General features: G+C 54.4%; 8 protein-coding genes and 1 non-coding gene across 9 annotated transcripts; 3 read left to right on the top strand and 6 right to left on the bottom strand.

Moving 5' to 3' along the window:
* Positions 1-1219: 1219 nt before the first annotated feature.
* On the bottom strand, positions 1220-3511 carry PFLUO_LOCUS8866 (Glucose-repressible alcohol dehydrogenase transcriptional effector; the record flags this gene model as incomplete). Its single annotated transcript, XM_073786638.1, has 2 exons — positions 1220-2406; positions 2464-3511. The coding sequence occupies 2 exons, from the start codon at positions 3509-3511 to the stop codon at positions 1220-1222; spliced, it is 2235 nt and encodes a 744-aa protein (XP_073642874.1).
* Positions 3512-4240: 729 nt separating this feature from the next.
* PFLUO_LOCUS8867 (uncharacterized protein) lies at positions 4241-5639 on the bottom strand (the record flags this gene model as incomplete). Its single annotated transcript, XM_073786639.1, has 3 exons — positions 4241-5227; positions 5281-5351; positions 5399-5639. The coding sequence occupies 3 exons, from the start codon at positions 5637-5639 to the stop codon at positions 4241-4243; spliced, it is 1299 nt and encodes a 432-aa protein (XP_073642875.1).
* Positions 5640-5844: 205 nt separating this feature from the next.
* Positions 5845-6839, top strand: PFLUO_LOCUS8868 (uncharacterized protein; the record flags this gene model as incomplete). The annotated part of the gene is made up of 5 exons (XM_073786640.1): positions 5845-5932; positions 5982-5995; positions 6054-6130; positions 6193-6644; positions 6700-6839. The coding sequence occupies 5 exons, from the start codon at positions 5845-5847 to the stop codon at positions 6837-6839; spliced, it is 771 nt and encodes a 256-aa protein (XP_073642876.1).
* A 422-nt stretch (positions 6840-7261) lies between these two features.
* Positions 7262-9063, top strand: PFLUO_LOCUS8869 (Phosphatase dcr2; the record flags this gene model as incomplete). The annotated part of the gene is made up of 3 exons (XM_073786641.1): positions 7262-7276; positions 7333-8708; positions 8769-9063. The coding sequence occupies 3 exons, from the start codon at positions 7262-7264 to the stop codon at positions 9061-9063; spliced, it is 1686 nt and encodes a 561-aa protein (XP_073642877.1).
* A 628-nt stretch (positions 9064-9691) lies between these two features.
* PFLUO_LOCUS8870 lies at positions 9692-9785 on the top strand. The gene has a single exon. It is a non-coding gene; the product is annotated as a tRNA-Thr (tRNA).
* A 150-nt stretch (positions 9786-9935) lies between these two features.
* On the bottom strand, positions 9936-10940 carry PFLUO_LOCUS8871 (uncharacterized protein; the record flags this gene model as incomplete). Its single annotated transcript, XM_073786642.1, has 1 exon — positions 9936-10940. One exon carries the CDS (start codon positions 10938-10940, stop codon positions 9936-9938), a length of 1005 nt encoding a protein of 334 aa, XP_073642878.1.
* Positions 10941-11424: 484 nt separating this feature from the next.
* On the bottom strand, positions 11425-12682 carry PFLUO_LOCUS8872 (uncharacterized protein; the record flags this gene model as incomplete). The annotated part of the gene is made up of 3 exons (XM_073786644.1): positions 11425-12314; positions 12365-12520; positions 12574-12682. The coding sequence occupies 3 exons, from the start codon at positions 12680-12682 to the stop codon at positions 11425-11427; spliced, it is 1155 nt and encodes a 384-aa protein (XP_073642879.1).
* Positions 12683-13345: 663 nt separating this feature from the next.
* Positions 13346-15398, bottom strand: PFLUO_LOCUS8873 (uncharacterized protein; the record flags this gene model as incomplete). The annotated part of the gene is made up of 7 exons (XM_073786645.1): positions 13346-13927; positions 14009-14394; positions 14457-14478; positions 14542-14616; positions 14779-15117; positions 15227-15311; positions 15394-15398. 7 exons carry the CDS (start codon positions 15396-15398, stop codon positions 13346-13348), a joined length of 1494 nt encoding a protein of 497 aa, XP_073642880.1.
* Positions 15399-16854: 1456 nt separating this feature from the next.
* PFLUO_LOCUS8874 (uncharacterized protein) lies at positions 16855-17565 on the bottom strand (the record flags this gene model as incomplete). The annotated part of the gene is made up of 2 exons (XM_073786646.1): positions 16855-17238; positions 17365-17565. 2 exons carry the CDS (start codon positions 17563-17565, stop codon positions 16855-16857), a joined length of 585 nt encoding a protein of 194 aa, XP_073642881.1.
* Positions 17566-18060: the final 495 nt, after the last annotated feature.

The following is an 18060-nucleotide window of genomic DNA, read 5'->3' on the forward strand; positions in this document are numbered from 1 at the left end:
GCTACGTAGTTACGTGGCAGATACAAACAAGGCAGCCATGGCAATGTGACGTTGCTGGAGAGAGCAGACATAGTAGACGATATCATACTGGAGCAGGAGACATTCCACGTCATGGAAGTATGGAAAGCACCATTGTTTTGGTAGATAAACATAAGAAACGGATCTATACGACTCACGTCATTTGCTTTTGCAGCTTGAACCGTCCCTCACCTGATACTAAACATTTGATGGAGAATAAGACTCATGAGAAGGAAAGAGATAGACGTGGTCCGTAACTGCCGGATCAGAATTAAGATATGATGGTTAAATCTGTAACTCGCAGCTATGGGGAGTAGAGATAATCCTCCTGTGTAAACCATGACGCATGCGACAGATACTCGAGACATCTTACCTAGCCTAGGCCCGTGGACATCGAATACAGAACTACAGTACAGCTACAATGCACCCAAATGAACAAGCCACACTCTATTCTCAACAGAAATTGCAGATAAGGAGGACGGCGACAAGAAGATAGAGACAAAAAAAAACCAGCATACTAGGAACAGAACAGACACAACTCCCTTCGCCGGCAGAAACAAAAAATCAACAGAAAAGCAAGTTCGTCGCGGGCAAGAAAACAGCGCCCTGCGGCCTGGCCACCTGTTCCACCCAGCACAACACCAGCCCATAAGCGTCATGAATCCGTCACAGATGCCGTGAGAGATTAGGGGAGATGAAACCGAGATCTCGAGACAAAGGCAAAAAGACAAAGGAACAACCCCAACAAGAGACAAGAGGGAGGGAGGAAAGAGTCAGATGGTGGGATAGGGGAGGTAGAGGAGAGGCAAGATCCAAGGATGAAAGGGGAGAAGAGCGAGAATGCCACGCCGACTTTGACTACTTCCAACAAACCCAAAGGAGAGGGGAACACAAGAGCCAGTCCGACGAGGCAACGGGCACAATGCTCCGATAGCAAAAACCCGAGGGCCACAGCACAAGGAGACATAAGAAAGCCAGGAGATAAGATAAAAAGACATCATAATCAGGGAAGTAAACGACAAAAAAAGAAGAGGAAGATGGACAAAAGAGAAAATAATAAACACCGCAGGGCAGAAGCAAGGCCAGAAGGCAAACCCGCCAGCCCGAAGATTCCGAGATAAACAAAAGTTCAAAAAACACACGCAGAAGCACACAAAACACCCCGTCTTCCGAAGATTCGAGAAATGCTCCAGGGTCCGCTTTAGTGCCGTTGCGGCCCAAAATCTGCCTCCACAACCTTGCCCTTTTTCCCCTTGACAGTAAACTCCGCGAACAATGCGACATGATCACTAGGAAAATGAAAATTGGGGAATCCCGGTACGCGTCGAAGATAGTCCTTGTCCACTTCGCCGAGAAGTGCGGACACGTGCAGCGTGGTGGATGAGAACCACACGTAGTCGAGGATGTCCTTGAAGTCCGGCGTGTAGTTGGTGAAGCTAAGCTCCCCGATGGAACCATACGCCGACCTCAGCTTGAAAGGATGCGTCATACCGACCTTGCTGAGGTTGCCGTACAGTCGATTCTCGAGATCAGGATGATCCTCTGTCAACCGTCCGTTGGCGATCAGGTTGTATGCAGCGGACCCAGGCGACGAGTTGAAGTCACCGCACATGAGCAGCGGGATTTGTTCGCCACTGGCATATTCCATTGACGGGGCCGGCTCCACCTGAGGCTGATTCTCTGCACTCTCCGCCTCGGAGAAACGGAACGCGGTCTTGTCCGTACAGGCGGGCCACTTGGCGTAGTTATCCGAAAGCTTCGTAATCTCCTCCATCAAAATGGCCGTCTGGATCAGCTTGACATCCTTGAAAGCGGGATCCCAGTACAGATGGGCATTCACAACAATGAAGCGTGCGCCAGTCTGCCGGTTCTCCAAGAAGATCACCACGGCGATATGGTCCTTCTGCCACAGTCGGTTGTAGATGTCGTCCTGACCCTTGGCGTCGGGTCGTCGCACAGCTGTTTGACCAAAGTTGATCAGGTGTTTATCCAGCAGAATGTACTTGCTTCCCTTGAAGAAGGTAGCGCAACCATCCACGGTCCTAGCGTCTTCCTCTTGCATGCCCATGGCACGTCCACGCGGCCAGTACACGCCCTTGTAGTCATTGTATGCTAGCTGCTCCCGGAAGAAGTTGTTGTAGCTGCCTTGATCCACCTCTTGGAGACAGACGATATCGGAGCTGTGGGACCGCAATTCGCTGAGGATCAGCTCTCGGCGGAACTCCCAGGAGAGAGCACGTGAGGGGGTGTAGCCGTAGTGAGATTGTGTAGCGGAAGAATCGCACAGGGTGTTGTAGGACAGGACGGTAATCTTCTCCGCAGGGCTGTTGTTCGAACTCGCAGTCTCATCCAGGATGACCCAGTCTCGATCGGGGGGCGGTAGGTGAACTAAATCAATCCAGAGTTAGCAATAAAGAAAAGCAAAGAGAAACAATAGCCACCCACCTGACATTTCCTCCCGCAGATATTTGATCAGAGCCTTGGTTCCATCCTTCATGATCTGAGACTTGAGGATGTCGTTGAGCGGATTGCCCTCGATACCCAGAGTCTCCAGTCGGTAGAGATAGCCCATTTCGTAGGGAAGGGTGCGGATGTTGTTATCGAAGAGGAGAAGCTTCTTCAGGCACGAGAGCATGCCGATCTCCTCCGGGAGCTCGGTGAGTTCATTGCCGGAAAGGTCCAGGTGATTCAATTTCCGGAGCTGACCAACGGCAGCGGGGAGTGATTTCAGCTTGTTGTGGTTCAGGTAGAGCCGTTCCAAGAAAATGTAGTTGAACAGGGAGGTGGACATGGCACGCAGACCCTGTCCGCCAAAGTCGAGCGCATTCCAGCCTTGCCGGGATGCCGACTTGGCCGAGACGATGCCATTGCGTCCATCCACCCCATTCTCCTGCACCTCGGTCTGGCTCGGTATGATCTGGATGCCTTTCGACTGCTGTGCCATGACACGAGCATAGTAGTGAGGGGAGCTGGCCTGTCGGGACTCTGCTGCCAGCTGGAGCTGTTGCTGCCAGTGTTCGTTCATGGATTCATCCATGTCCTCGTCGCCCGTGCCGGGCGCGCCATTCTGCAGGTGGGAGGGGGTAAAGTGTGGCGTAGTGGAGGCCAAGGCTCCGCCAGTGAAGCTGTGTTGGTGTGCGAGGTTGTGGGCCGCCTGGGTATGGTGGCTGTGGTGGTGAGGTTGTTGGGCATGGTGTGGGTGATGAGCTTGCGACTGAAACTTGGGCATCTGCATGCCAAATCGCTGATGGCCCTGGCCACCATTCATCATGACATGCTGGCCCTGGTGGCCCTGGCCGTACATGGCGAAAGCGGACTGTGGGGGTGTTCGCGAGGGAGAGGGAGTGTCCGGGTTGAATTTCAGTCGCCCCGTCGGGGAATTGGTCCCGTTTCGAAGGAGGTGTCGTTGCTGCTGCGAAGGCTGCTGCGCTTGTGTTTGGAAGAAGAACTGCCCGGCCCCAGGCTGCTGGAACCTGTAGGTACCATCTGCCATTTAACGTGGCAGACGTGACCGTGGCTGGTTTGCTTGAGGTGGAACCTCAGGGCAGACGAGCTGTACTAGACTCGGAGCCGTGGAAGAGATGAGGAGAGGCGTAGCGGATGGGACACGGTCTCTTCTCTTCTTCCACATAGAGTCCTGAGGCAGCAAGACCCTTGGAGAGTCACTTCTGAGCACAACTGGGAGCAGGTGGCCACAGTAGAGCTGGGAATCCGACTTTCACAGCTAGTGAGTCGATGGGGGTTCGGTTGGGATGGTGGGAGGTTGGGAAGGGCGGAAAGCGGGACAGAGTGGGCAGTGAAAGACTGGGAGCCTGAGATGAGGCACAGTGGTAGTCTGATATATAAGGTTAGAATCACTGACCCGGCGAAGCACACATAGGGGGGAGACAAGCCGGCACAGGTGAGAAGTGATTGATCTGGTTTGCGCTGGGCGAGTTGAAGGCGGGAGTTGGCACGTGACGGGGGCGGTGTGATTGGGTCGCTGACTGTGCCAAGGCTTGGTCCGGCCCTGTGACGCTTTCATTCCAGCCGAGCAGGAGTATAGAGTCTGGCATGCTACGACCGGACGATAGGTAGAATTAGTGATGTGACAGACTCAGTCGAGATGTCTAGAGTCCGTGGTGACAATATGTGGAGATGTCTAGCTATGATACAGTGCCCCATATGGTCTCCCCATGAGGCTAGAGGTCAGGATTATAGTACAAAGGAAGACAAAAGACCACTATCTCCGGTCTTCAATCCGCCGCCACACGCCAACAAATCCTCCACCAAAGGTACGCACCCCGACCTTGGGCCGGCAGACCAAGACAGCATCTTCTGCCATGGACGGGGTCTCAGGGCCATCCACTGCGCCGTCCATGGCGGTCGGCTGTTCTTCCTCCGGCTCAGCAGTAGCAGCACCATCCTCCGCCTCAGATGGAACGCCCCATGACGCCGGGTCAGCCCCGGATTTCTTGACGGCAAACCGGACGTCCCACAACCGGCCACTGGTGAGCCCGGCCCCGAGCTCGACCACCCTCTGTTGAACAAAAGGCAGCCGCTGTTTGCGGATCAACTCGGTGCACTCGCCAATCTGAGTGATACTGGGCATGAAGACGACCAGAAGGCCATTTTGCTTCAGGACCGGGGCGACGTAGGGGATGCGCAGATGCGCTGACGGCATGTCAAGGATGGCGTACGACAGGAACGGATCAACCGCGGTCGCGCCGGTCAATGAATTCAGGATCCCGGTCTTGGTTCGCTGCTTGGTCTGCTGCGCGATCCAGTTCTCGACGTGGCCCACGTAGAAATCCACATTGCCCGCGTAGATGCCGCGGCGGAAGCCCTGGACGTTCTTTTCGGCCAGGGCCGAGAACTTGGCCGACACGTCCACCGTGTGGATGATAGCATTGCGCTGGGTCCGCCAGGTATCCCACTGCTGTTGGACTGGGCTGATGGCGGCCGACTCCGTGTCGGCTGCTTTTGGGTCCGAAGCTTCCTCGCCGGGCCGTCGGGGCCGATCCTCCAGGAATTGTATTTGGGATCGTGTCGGTCGCGGCGGGGGAATGGAATTGGCGGCTTGGATGGCTCGCGCCAGGTGTAAAGTCAAGGACCCATGGCCGGTTCCAGCCTCGAGGATCTCCAAGGGCGGTTGGGTCGCGCGGTCCGCGGGGGAATCGACGTGGATATCAAGAAGCGACACGATCAGACTGGCGTCCTGCGCATAGATCTACTGGCCCGGCATGAGTCTTCTTTCATCTGTTTGGGGAGGGATGCGCCTACCGGGGTGACCAGGCGCGGTGTCAGGGCGACGTATTCCTCCAACGTCGGGAGACTGAGTCGAGTCTCCGGGCCTGGACCAGTCAGCCTTCACTCCATTGATCCCCAACCACGAACATACCTCGGTGAGCCTGTACCGTGCCCCAGACCCGGTTCCCAATGACGCGATCGTGGTCCAGGTGTCCGCGTCGCAGCTGGGTCTTGTCGCCCTGGCGCAAGGGCTTGGTCAACTGCGGGTTCTTGGAATGCACCAGCACCCGGTCTCCTTCGCGAAAGACGGCGAAGTTGGAATCGATGGACCTCGCCCGTACCGATGGCGCCGTCAGACCCAAGACGCGCCGCAGGGAGTGCAGCAGGGCCATGGCGAGTGTCGAACGACCAGAAACGAAAATCACCCACGAACGAAATCCACTCCTTTGACCCACATGCCAATCAATCGCCCCCGGTTTCGCTCGCTCACCGGGGCCCCTCCATTCTGATCGCGCAGTCTGCGCTCAATTCTTTTCTGACTCTTCGTGGATTGGATTCTTCATTGACCCTCTCGCTTTTTCGCCATTTACCGCCACAATGGGGTCGACCGCGCTCCCGTACATGCAGACAGCGCCCAAGCTGATCTTTTTCACCGATTTCGACGGCACCATCACCGTCGAGGACAGTCAGTGCGGCTCCAATGATCCCCTCAGAGCCCATACTGACCATCGCAGGCAATGACCACATGGTATCTTCATCGGGCTGCGCCGATCTCGCCTGGCACGCCATGCTGACCCTCATTCCAGATCGACAATCTCGGTTTCGGCCGGGAGAGCCGCCTCGTGCTGAATGACCAGGTGCTGGACGAGACGCTGAGCTTTCGGTAAGCAGACCCTGAACCTCCAAAACTCCCCAATCTGATCATCCGGGTCTCTCTTCTGCTAGGGATGCCTTCCGCGAAATGCTCGAGAGCATCAAGACCCCGTACGACGAGTGCATTGCCACCCTCCTGAAGAAGATGAAACTGGATCCCTACTTCGCCGAATTCTACTACTGGGCCAAGGACAACAACGTGCCCATCGTCATCCTGTCCTCCGGCATGCGGCCGATCATCAGCGCCCTGCTGGAGCACTTCCTGGGCCACAAGCCGGCTAGCCACCTCACCATTATCTCTAACGAGGTGGTGAGCCGCGATGGCAAGGACATTAACAGTGCGGGTGGTTGGCAGATCCAGTACCACGACGATAGCCATTTCGGCCATGACAAGTCCCTCGAGATTAAGCCGTACGCTGCATTGCCCGAAGGCGAGCGCCCGGTGCTACTGTATGCTGGTGACGGCGTCTCGGACCTGTCTGCGGCTGCGGAGACAGACCTTTTGTTTGCGAAGAAGGGTAAAGGTAGGGCAAATCTCTTGGTTGAGCATGGGGATCTGTATCACTGACACTGTCCTAGATCTGGTGGTGTACTGCGAACGCCGCGGAATGCCCTATACGACCTTTGAGAACTGGTCGACCATCCTCTCGACCACGAAGGATATCCTGGCGGGCAAAGTGTCGGCCCAGGAGGTGGCCCAGGCGCATAAGAGCCAGTAGAGTAGCATCCGCCAGCCGTACAGTAGGGGGAATAGTTCGGGGGGGGGGCACTCGGCCATGATTTTGGTAATTATTCAGATAGAGCTATAGACGAAATCGCACTTGCAAAGATTCATTGATTCATGTATTCATTTCCTGATACTGATCGATCCGCCTTTTGAATGCCTGTGTTCCTCTGTCGATGGACCCTTCTTTTAGCGTTCCCTTGTTCCAGTAGTCCAGACCGCCTTGGCCCAGGGACCCATCCCTCGCCCAAGACAATCCCCCCAAAACAAGTCAACTCCCCCCTTCACCCTGAGTAGACCTGCGCTCGGTCTTCTCTTTTGCTGCATTTTCTGATGGCTGGGTGGCCTGCACCATGCGACTGTGTCCACCCGCCAATAAGTTTGTCCTAAATTCCCTACCAGGGTGATCTGCTCATCATGGCTCGCCGGCTCGTATGGCGCTCCCCTTCTGGTTGTCATCTCGAGCCAAAGCTGACCATCGTATCTAGGTCCGAACGGGCGTACAGCTTGGTTTGCTCACCATCTTCGCCATCTGTCTGATAGTCTTCCTCGATAATCGATTTCGAGTTCTCCCTGCCTCCATCCATCACCACCTCCCGACACACTTCTCCGGCTACGTGATCACCGACGTGACCGTGACCACCTGTTCAACCCTCAACCCCTTCTCGAACTGCAGACTCGACCCCGATGTCTGGTATCGCATCGAAAAAGACCTCTACCTCCGCACGGGCTGGACTTCGAGCGCTTACATTCACTTTCAGCGGAAAAAAGAGGAGGAATTGGCCTCTTCGGACAAAGTCGTGGTCGATTTGAAAATCAGCCGTCTCACCCCGCAGTCCGAATACAATAGCAAAAGCGAGATTGTTAACTGGGAGCAGCGGCCCGGGGGCATTTGGCTCAAACGCACCGCCGCCCGCCATGCTAGCGACTCGCAAAACACCGTCACCTATGTCGATGTCCTTTTCGGCGCAGACGCTGTCGATCCGCGCCTTGGGTGGGAAGTGAAAGATACTCCTCTGCTGCTGGACAGTGTGACGGAGCAGCTGGAAACTCGCCTCAGCATACGCAGAGGCAACCCGGTCAAGGCGAAAATGCCTACTCCGCGGATCAATGAAAACGGCAAGTTCAAAGTGATGCAGTTGGCCGATATGCATCTGAGCACTGGCCTGGGCGCCTGTCGGGACCCTGTCCCTGCCGAAGCCGTGACGGGCCAAGGATGTGAAGCCGATCCGCGCACGCTGGATTTTGTCGGAAGGCTTCTCGATGAGGAGAAGCCGGATATGGTCATCTTGACCGGTGACCAGGTCAACGGAGAGACGGCTCCTGATGCACAAAGCGCCCTGTTCAAATCGGTGAAGCTTTTAGTCGATCGCAAGATCCCCTACGCGGCCATTTTCGGCAACCATGACGACGAAGGCGATCTCAACCGCGAACATCTCATGACTATTTACGAAGACCTTCCCTTCTCCATGTCGGCCGCCGGTCCCGAAGATATCGACGGCGTCGGAAACTATTTCGTTGAAGTCCTCGACCGGGGCAAGAGCACGCACTCGGCCCTGACCTTCTACCTCCTCGACACCCACTCCTACTCCCCCGACGAGCGCCAGTTCCGAGGCTATGACTGGATCAAGCCGAGTCAGATTCGCTGGTTCAAGAACACGGCTCAGAGCCTGAAACGAAAGCACAAAGAATATTCCCACATCCACATGAACATGGCATTCATCCATATACCGCTACCCGAGTACCGCAACTCGGACCTTTCCTTCAAGGGTTCCTGGGCGGAGGCCTCCACGGCCCCCGGATTTAACTCTGGCTTCAAAGAAGCGCTCGAGGAAGAAGGGGTGTTGTTTGTGAGCTGTGGACAGTACGTACCCTTGACTTTTTTTTTTTGGTTTCTATGCAACACCAGCTAACTCCCACGCAGCGACCACGTCAACGACTACTGCATGCTCGACCATGATCAGTCCAAAAAACCCTCCCTCTGGATGTGCTACGGCGGCGGAGTCGGCCTGGGCGGTTACGGCGGCTATAACGACTACGTGCGCCGCGTGCGCTTCTTCGACTTCGACATGGGCCCCGGCCGAGTGACGACCTATAAACGCCTCGAATGGGGCGAAACTGAAGCCAAAATCGATGAAATGATGATCGTCGATGCCGGCACCGTCAAGGGTCCTGGCGATAGTCACACTGGTCACGCTAGCTCTGGATCTGCGAATTGAGCCCCTCTCTCCTTTAGTCTTCTTGTTTCTCTTTCTCTTTTTCTATCCGCGTGTCCACTGCGAGTGGTGTGCTGCTTGCATTTGTTCCTCGCACTTCCTGTCGTTTATCCCGCCCAGCATCTCCCAGATACACCGGCTGACGTTTTCCCCCTCCGCCTTGCCCTCCCTCTCCCACTTTCTTCTTCCACTCGCACCGTGTACATACATACAACTGCCCCTCTCCCACAAAAGGTCGGCGTCTCTGGGGTGCCCCTTCTCTCTATGTCTTTCCCGGAATCTTCCACCATTTTTCCAACTCTCGCCATTATACTTTGATCATCAGCGTCTGCAATTCGAGTCTGTCTTGTCAGCATGTATGTCCGTGTATGCCGTACTATAACGTCTGGTATTGCCACGGGACTACATCGCGTTGTCATTTGTAGTAGATGAGTAGCAAGTAAGTAAACGGAGAATACTATCTACGACCGAGTGTCAATCCCCTAGAACCAACGGGGTGCCATAACATCCCATTTGTGATTCCTCGTAAACCCAAAACTACTACAACAAGAAATGTGGGTGACTCTAGAAATTCGTATTTTTCTCTGTTCAGCACATAGTAGCTATTATCTGGCAAATAGTCTTTGAGACTGCTTCGGTGGCGCAGTGGTAACGCGTTGCACTTGTACTAACTCCTGGAGTTGACGGCATGCAAAGATTCCGCGGTTCAAATCCGCGTCGAAGCAAGTTTTTTTTTTCCCCCCTCTCTATGAATAAACAAATGGTGAGAAAGAAGAAAGAAGAAATATTGGATTTATTTTCATCTGCGTACTTTGTTTCTAGTATGATTTAGTAGATGTATGTAGTCTGAAAATTATTGTCAATTCTATCACGCCCTATTTTCCAGCGACAAGAACGCCGCGGTATCGCATCTTGCCCTCCTCCAACGTCTTTAGACTCTCCTTCACTCCTTCCAACGTCATCGGGAAAGTCATCTTAATCGGCTTGATGTTATGAACGGCCGCAAACTCGAGCATGTCACGATGCACCTGTCGCGCGGACACCACTCCGCCTTGCACTCGGAGTCCTTGCACGAGCAAAGGCATGTACGGAATCTGGAAGTCATTCGAATCAATCGAGAGCGGCGAGATAACGCCGCCGGGAGCCATGACGTTAAGGTACATTTGCCAGTCCGGCTGGCTGCTGGTGGTCACGAGCAGATTGTCGATCGGTTTCTCGAGCTTCAACTCTTTGATGCCCTTGGTGGCATGGAATTCGGTGGCACCGAGCTTCATGGCTTCGTCCTTCTTGTTATCGGTTCCGGAAAACACGACGACCTGGCAACCCATATTGGCAGCGAACTGGATGGCCAGATGGCCTAAGCCGCCGACGCCGACGATGCCGACACGCGCGGTCGGACGCACTTGAGCGACGTGCAGGGCGTTGAACACGGTCGATCCACCGCACATCAGCGGGCCGGCATCCTCGTTGCTCATGCTGTCGGGGATCTTGAAGAGAAACGCTTCCCGCCACACCGCGTGGGAGCCGAAGGATCCCTGATCGAAATCCGCCAGGCCATAGAACTTGCGTTCGGGACACAGGGTTTCCCAGCCCGTCAGACACTGGCGGCAGTGGCCGCAGCAGTCGTGCTCGTATCCCCAGCCCACGCGATCACCTTTCTTCAAGACCTTGGCCTCCGGGCCGGTGGCTTCCACCACGCCTGTTCCTTCGTGGCCGAGGCCCATGTCGGTAGTCCGGTAGTGGACATCGGTGAAGCAAACGCCGGAGTGGGTGACACGGATGAGCACATCGTCGTGCTTCAGGTTGGTATCCCGCTTCACAACTTCTTTCCGAATCGTTCCGTCCTTGGAACCTTTGAACAGAGTGACTTCGATGGGCATGTTGGGGCAATATCGGGAATTGAAACTGTACTGGAGGTTTCCTGTTTCCAACAATCACGAAGGCCCAACCGCCTTATATCCTCCTCTAGCCTTCTACGTCATTATTCATCCTGACCGGCAGATACACATTTGTAATCCTTCCTCTGCAGCTCTCGGCCGCAAACAGGTGGAGAACAATAGTGATGCAATCGGGTGGGACCACTCGATTTGCCATTCAAGTGCCTCGGTCGCTGATATCATCACCCTGCGAGCTTGGCCGAGAACTGGCCGAGAACTTGGTTACGAAGATCGAGTGCTCCACTTGCCGTCCGGTGGAGTCCTGTTTTTTAAACTTAAAGCGAGTCTTTCCTAAACCAGATTCAATTTGAAGGTAGCAAAATAGCTAATGCCGCGCAAGACGATCGATCAGACGATCTACATCTATCCAGATATAGTTTTCTTCAGGGTCTTCACCGCCGACCTACCCGCTCAACTCCGAAGATGTTTAGGTGGACTGCTTGGTGACAGTAAAGTTGTACGACGGCTTCATGTCATGGCTGACCGGGTAGAGGTCGCTGCCAAGCATACGCATGTCCCGAGCGTAGTACTCAAAGTTGAGGGCGTCGGCGCTGATGTCCAGGGTGACGAAGCCGTTGGCGGCCTGCTCAGAATCGGCACCGAGCCACTGGGCGTAGGGGCCGAGCTTCTCGCCATAGTTACAGTCACCTGCCTGGGCGTAGCCCGCGGCACCGGTGAGCACGAAGTTGGTGTCCTGGTAGTAGTAGTGGGCCATGCAGTGGTCGTGGCCGTTGAAGACGACGCCGTTGTGTTTCTGGACGATGTCCATCAGCGGGGCCAGCTCGGTGTAGTTGCTGGACGACGACATGTAGCCGTGGTGGATATGCAGGAACTTCCAGTCGGCGTCGGACTCGGCGAACGACTTCTTGAGGAAGTTGACCTGCTGCTGCGTTTTCTTGTGGCAGGCCTTCAGGTACGGGGTCAGGTAGACCGAGCTCGACTCCTGGTACTTGTTGATGAAGCAATCCGACTCGATCACGACAAAGGTCGCGGTCCAGTTGGAGCCGACCAGGTCGTAGGTGTAGTAAGGCAAGCCGTCGTGGCCGAAGTACCAGCGGTCATCCATGAGGGGGGCAATATGGGTCTGGAAGTCGACGGCGGGCTGGCCCTGGACAATGTCGTGGTTGCCCAAGCACTGGTACCACGGCTTGCCGGCAAAGGCCGTGCTGTTGTACACGCTAGCCCAGGAATCATAGAAACGCAGGATGCCCGCAGTATCGAAGGAGATCCCGCTGTCGTAGAAATTGTCGCCGACGGAGAGGAAGGCAGAGCAGTTCTTCTTCAGACACACATCCTCAATGTACCGGGCGGTGTGTTCTATTATGATATGTTACTCCATGATCGCAGAAGGTGCAAGAAAGGCTTACTCTGCTCAATCGTGGCATTGCGGATATCGGACCGGTCACCTGGGTCGCAGTCATTCTGGATTTCGGTAGAAATGTCGACGCCATCCGCGATCAGCTTCGGCAGGGCCTCGTTGCAGAACGCCAGCGGCAGGGGCTCCCAGCCAGTCCAGCCAAAGTCTAGGGATGATTGATAAGTGTGTCTTCCGTCTGTTGCAGAGAAGAATACTCACCACCCAGGAGAGCCACGGTGAGGACATCAGCACCCTCCGGCGCAATGATAGAGTTCTTGGCGGCCAAGGCGCTGACGGCCAGAGTTAGAGTGAGGACGGTACGAGACATGGTAAACACGTTGGCTTTATAGTCTTACTTGCGTCTTGGTATCTAGACATCCCTGGGCGGCTCGCCCTTATTTATTAAATAGAAGCGATGGGTGAGAAATTCCTGCCCGGAGATTAGGGATTAGGGCATGATCTCGTTTGTTCCTGGATCTGGTTCCTTGTATACCACAAAAGCTTAATTCCCCCCAAGCATTGATCTTGGCTAACGGGAAGCTGCCATCCGCCCTCGTGGCTCGGAAAATGTGGATTCTGGTTGCGCTCGGACATGCTAGTCGCGACAGACCACGGGTCTAGCTTACCACGGGTATCTATTTAGCTTGCAAAGAGGGAGACTCTAGAAGGTCCCTTAATTTCCGGCTAAGCGAACATCGTCGAAGGGTATTACTGGCGGATTATCTATCCCAGCCACGGCCCAAGCTCAATCAGCGCTGGGAAGTAATTGAGGTATGGTGAGATGTCTGCCGCGTAACATCTCCGGATTATCTTTCCTATCTCTATCTACCGATTCAGGCGTAGCAAGCCCTAGGAAGTGATTTCTGCGAGATCCGCGCGGCAGCGCTCTGCACAATAGTTTCTGTGGAAATCAACGATCTATTCGCTACAGAGCCTCAATGCCACGATGTGACTCTTCCACCAACATAGCCTCTTCCCAGCCGTGCTTCATTCAGTACGACCAGATCCTCGTCTCTCCTCTTACATCCTTGATCGCCTTCTTATTCATCCTGCCATACCAAAGGCGCAACCCTGCTGCCAGAATGGCGACAAAGTATGCGCATCCCGCGCACGTAAAGTTTCCCGTCGGGTAGCCTTGAGCAGCCTCTCCCGGCTTCCAGATCCACTGCGCAATGATTTGCCCAATGCCCGCAGACGAATTGTGCAGTGCGAGGGCGAAGGGGATCGTCAGCAGGCTGGGAGTGTTGCAAGCCACCCAGTTGGTCATCGACGGCGCGCAAGGGAATGCTCCAGCCGCTGCCAGACACAGGCATCCGTATCGTTTAGTATATGCATCGGGAGGCAGCAACCCTGCGACCAGCCATCCTGTCCCTCCTGCCAGCGATGCGCCCGTAATGTGCCAGCCTCGCATGTTGAGACGGTCCGCAGAATACGACAGCGTGATGGCCACCACGAACCCCACAACCCATGGTGGCACGGTCATAAGTTGAGCCTCGATGGACTGGTATCCCAGGCCAGTGACGATAGTCGGGGTAAAGAAGGTAAATGATCCTTGTTGCACCACGTTGGCAACCTGATGAAGGCTTTGGGTCAACACCACGCACGCCTCAAAAAAAGAATTTAGGTAATAGGCAAGAGAAATAAATATACTCACGTATGCAATGTAATGGGTCATCATTCGTGGACTGAAGAAAGTAGCCAGGATCTCCTTGCGACTCGCATGGTTTGAAAGGTAGCCACCGCCTCGCTCCTTGAGTCGATCCTCAGCGAAGCGCTTCTCCGAGGTACTGAGCCACTTTGCCCGAGCAGGATAGTCCGGGAGGAAGACGAGGACCGGCAGCGCTGAAACAACGGTAATAATGCCCTCAATGATAAACAGCCAGCGGAATCCTTGCAGTCCAGATGCGCCGTTGACCCGCCCGATGCCGAACGCTATCGCTCCTCCAAACGCGCCGGCCAGATTGCAGAAGGCTACAACGAGAGCGATTCGGACAGATCGTTCGTTGTGACGATACCAGATTGTGATGAGATAGCAAATACCTAATACCAGACGGATCGTGGTCAGCCGTGCGTTGAACAGAGAATCATTTTGCAGGTCTCACCAGGAAAGAAACCGGCTTCACACTGTAGTAAAAATCAGCACTCAAGACACGAAAATCAAAGTACTGCTGGATGTGGAACGCTTACAACTCCAATCAGCAACCGCAGAGCGAGGACGGTGCCATAATTCTTGACACCAGCGAATCCAAGCGTCAAGATACCCTGTAGCACAAAGTTAATGAGAAACGAGGAAATCCAGTCTAGCAGTTTGATCTCTTTCGGAACCACATATTTTAGGGCGGCAGAGAACCTCTTCTCCGAACGGCAGCCAGATTGATTTTTCCTGAAGGAATTTGGGGATGGGAGGGGGCTCAATCAACGTACCCAGCAAGCAAGTAGGGTGCCTAACCAGATCGATGGGCGCACATAATGCTTCATGATCCAGTTGGAAGGCACTTCAAACACAGCATATGCTAAGGAGAAGAGCGTCAGGGTGATGGAGTAATCCATGGCGGTCATCCCCGTCCGCTGCAGCATATCATCGCCGGTTTCTTCATTGAGGACCTTTGCATTGCCGATGTTGCCTCGATCAAGAAAGTTTAAGAGGTATATCCAGCAGCATAATGGCAGGATTCTGATGTCGAGAAGTCGGTTCAGGCGCCGATTTTCCTTATCGTCGAGTAAATCCAACGACGAGTCGTCTGAGGCAGACACGCCCTGATTCTGCACGAACAATTGGGTTAGCCAAGAATGTGAAATATGATACTTCAGCTGAATATAATGCAGTGGCCAATTTGCACGCTGAGGAGTTACAAAAGAGACGGATTTTCACCTCGAGACAATTATTCTCTACATGCTGGGCTTGCTTTTCTTTCTCCATGTTTTCGGCGGCGAGGTAGTTCCCGTTTGATGTGCTCCTTGAAAGTACAGGATCTTGACGGATGATGGAAGAAGAATGGGGTCGGATCAGAAAGAGGGGGGAGAGGAGGACAACCGAACACCATCATGAATCCGGTCATCGTGTGGACCCCGTGAGCAGGATTATCTGTGATTCGATGCGGTTATTGCACGGAGCTACACCTCCCGGAGCATTGTTAGTATACAACAAACCTTCGATATACCCGGACTATCTCCATGTTCTCCGCATTTACTCCCCGGGAGTGGGGTGGCCAGCAACCCTATTATTGTCCTTCCTCCCCCGCCTTCTGGGGTAATTGTGTTGGAGATCCGGTATTGACGGGACGGATGGATGGATGGATGATATCATTTACCCGGAGCGTTCGTAATTAGGCGACTACCCCTATTGTTACAAATATGATTTCTGCGTTCTACTGTGATATCAAGCTTGCTTCTCGGTGAAATTTGAGGCTTAAGGTCTGTCATAGTCTCCACTGTCACCTGTGCAAGAAACAAGCCCACAGTCCCTCTACTTAAAGTCGACCGCAGCAGATACATGGGATTCAATGGCCGACCAAGCATAACCTTCTTCCATGGACGGCTGGGAGCGAATTTGGCAGGGATCCACGAGGAGGCTGAGTCGTTCGTCTGCGGTCTACTGTCATCTGATAGTTGTGAGAATGGGGAGTAACCAAGTCGTAGGGCAAAATACAAATATGTGCTGCCAAAGCTTGTCAACAGTGCTGTCTCATCAGATCGATTGGCAATTTTACCCGTCGAATAAATCCATAAAGCAGACTCTATATGAACTATTCCCATAACTCGCCTATGTTCTGACTTGGAAACTCTCATCTAATCCAAGATGAAGAGGCTGTGTCTTCGTTGTAACCGATATTCGCACTACTACTTTTTGGCACAGTACTGCCGGGCATCATAAATCGTGGATACAATGGCACTAATTCCCTTCACGATTCCCTTCACGATTCGGGGACTTGCGACTGTGCCCTGTCGAGCTGTATAATCACCACCACTTTTCAAAAAGCACCCTCTTCTCCGCTCCCTCCCCAAGGAACGGCCCTAGCAACTGAACCATCTGATCCGTCATCTGCGGCGGTCCACAAACATAGCACACCGTCTCACGAGGATCAAGTTTCCCATCGCCACCTACAACGGCAGAGCGCAGATCATGCTCACTAATTCTCCTGGAATGAATCGTCAGATCCGCCAAGTGACCCGCAGACGAAGTCAGTAGCGGGGACGACGACGCCAGGTCCGTCAGGAAAAGATCTAGGGAGATCCGTAGGCGGTGGGAGTGTAATTGGGAACGAATTATCTGGCGCAGACGGGGCAGGAATAGGATCTGATTTAGGGTCTCCTCGGATGAGGATGTCTCTGATGGACCGGGTGGCAGTCGGCTGGAGTATAGGAAGTGGATGTTTGTTGGGTGATGTGGTGTTTGAAATGAGTTGTTACTTAGGTGTGAGAGGATCGAGATGAGAGGACTGTGTTTCGGGTTAGTCTCGTTGAGATGAAACAGATCTGAAGCAGGCGTCCGGCCAGCACTTACTTGATGCCGACGCCACCGGCGACAAAGACTACGTTCTTGACAGTCTCCACATCTGCACCGGCAGGCGGCCACACGAAGCTTCCGCCCACGCGAATATTTAGCTCCTTGCCTATGATTTCCTCCTTCGGTCGCCAGAGCCATGCGGCGGAGGGATTAGCGGGGGAGTCCTGGACGGCCAATTCCACGTAGGGATCCCGTCCCTGCGGTTCTGTGGATGAGGGCGTCGTCTCTCCGTCCGGCGGGGCATCGGGGGACGGCAGTGCCTGTGCATCTGCCGGGGTCGAGGTGATGGTGAAGCCTCCCGCCTGGGCAATCGATGGGATGTGAACATCTAGCCATTGGCCGGGCAGGAAGGTCAATGGCTGTTGTTGTTGGTCATTCTGCAGAGGGGTTAGTTCGTTCGCCGATGCGGCTAGCGTGGAGGTGAAACAGGCAAGACAGCGGCTATCGAGAAAATCGGTGCTTCGGAGAATCATGCTAATCCATGTCATGGAAAAAAAACATACATTATGATTAATGGCTAGCTGCAGCAGTCGCACCGACTGGTTGACCTGCTCCACATGCGACAGATGCACCGGGTACCGCCTGTTCTGGCGGGGCTCTGCCGCTGTACGCAGCTCGTGGGGGATGGAGTCTTCGCGCGACGACATCATGGCGCGCGACAGGGACCGGGGGTGAAGACGGGCCAGTCGGAAGAATGGCTTCATGGGCGATCGGGGCGTGTCTAGGTGAAAGGGGGAAGTGGGAGGATCAGGCACATGACGGACAGCCGACCCAACATTCTGATTCTCTTTCACTTGCACCCTCTACTCTACCGTAGTGCAGTAGTACGACCGACTGAATCCTACTCACCTAATGAGCGAGTCGCTGTGTGATGTAGCCCCGGCTCGTGCAGATCAGCCCATCCATCACACCGGCTAGTGTGTGACGGCCACCGGCCGATGCTGCTCGTCCCACCTCTCATTGGCAGTCCCCCCCCGGTCGCTGGCGGGCACTGGCGCTTTGCCGCCGTCAAGTATTGGCCAGATGCACCTCGAGGAAACTCTGCGCCCATGCTGATTCGTGCCCCTCGTCTGCATCGGAGCCATGCCCAGCATGCATGCCCACGATGGGCTCTCCGGCTCTACCATATCTAAACGCCCGTCCACCCCGAAACACTTTTCTCCCCCTTCTCTGCCTTGCTGTCGATAGCTAAGAGCTTG

Source organism: Penicillium psychrofluorescens (genome assembly GCF_964197705.1).
Source record: "Penicillium psychrofluorescens genome assembly, chromosome: 6".
NCBI classification, from domain to species: domain Eukaryota; kingdom Fungi; phylum Ascomycota; class Eurotiomycetes; order Eurotiales; family Aspergillaceae; genus Penicillium; species Penicillium psychrofluorescens.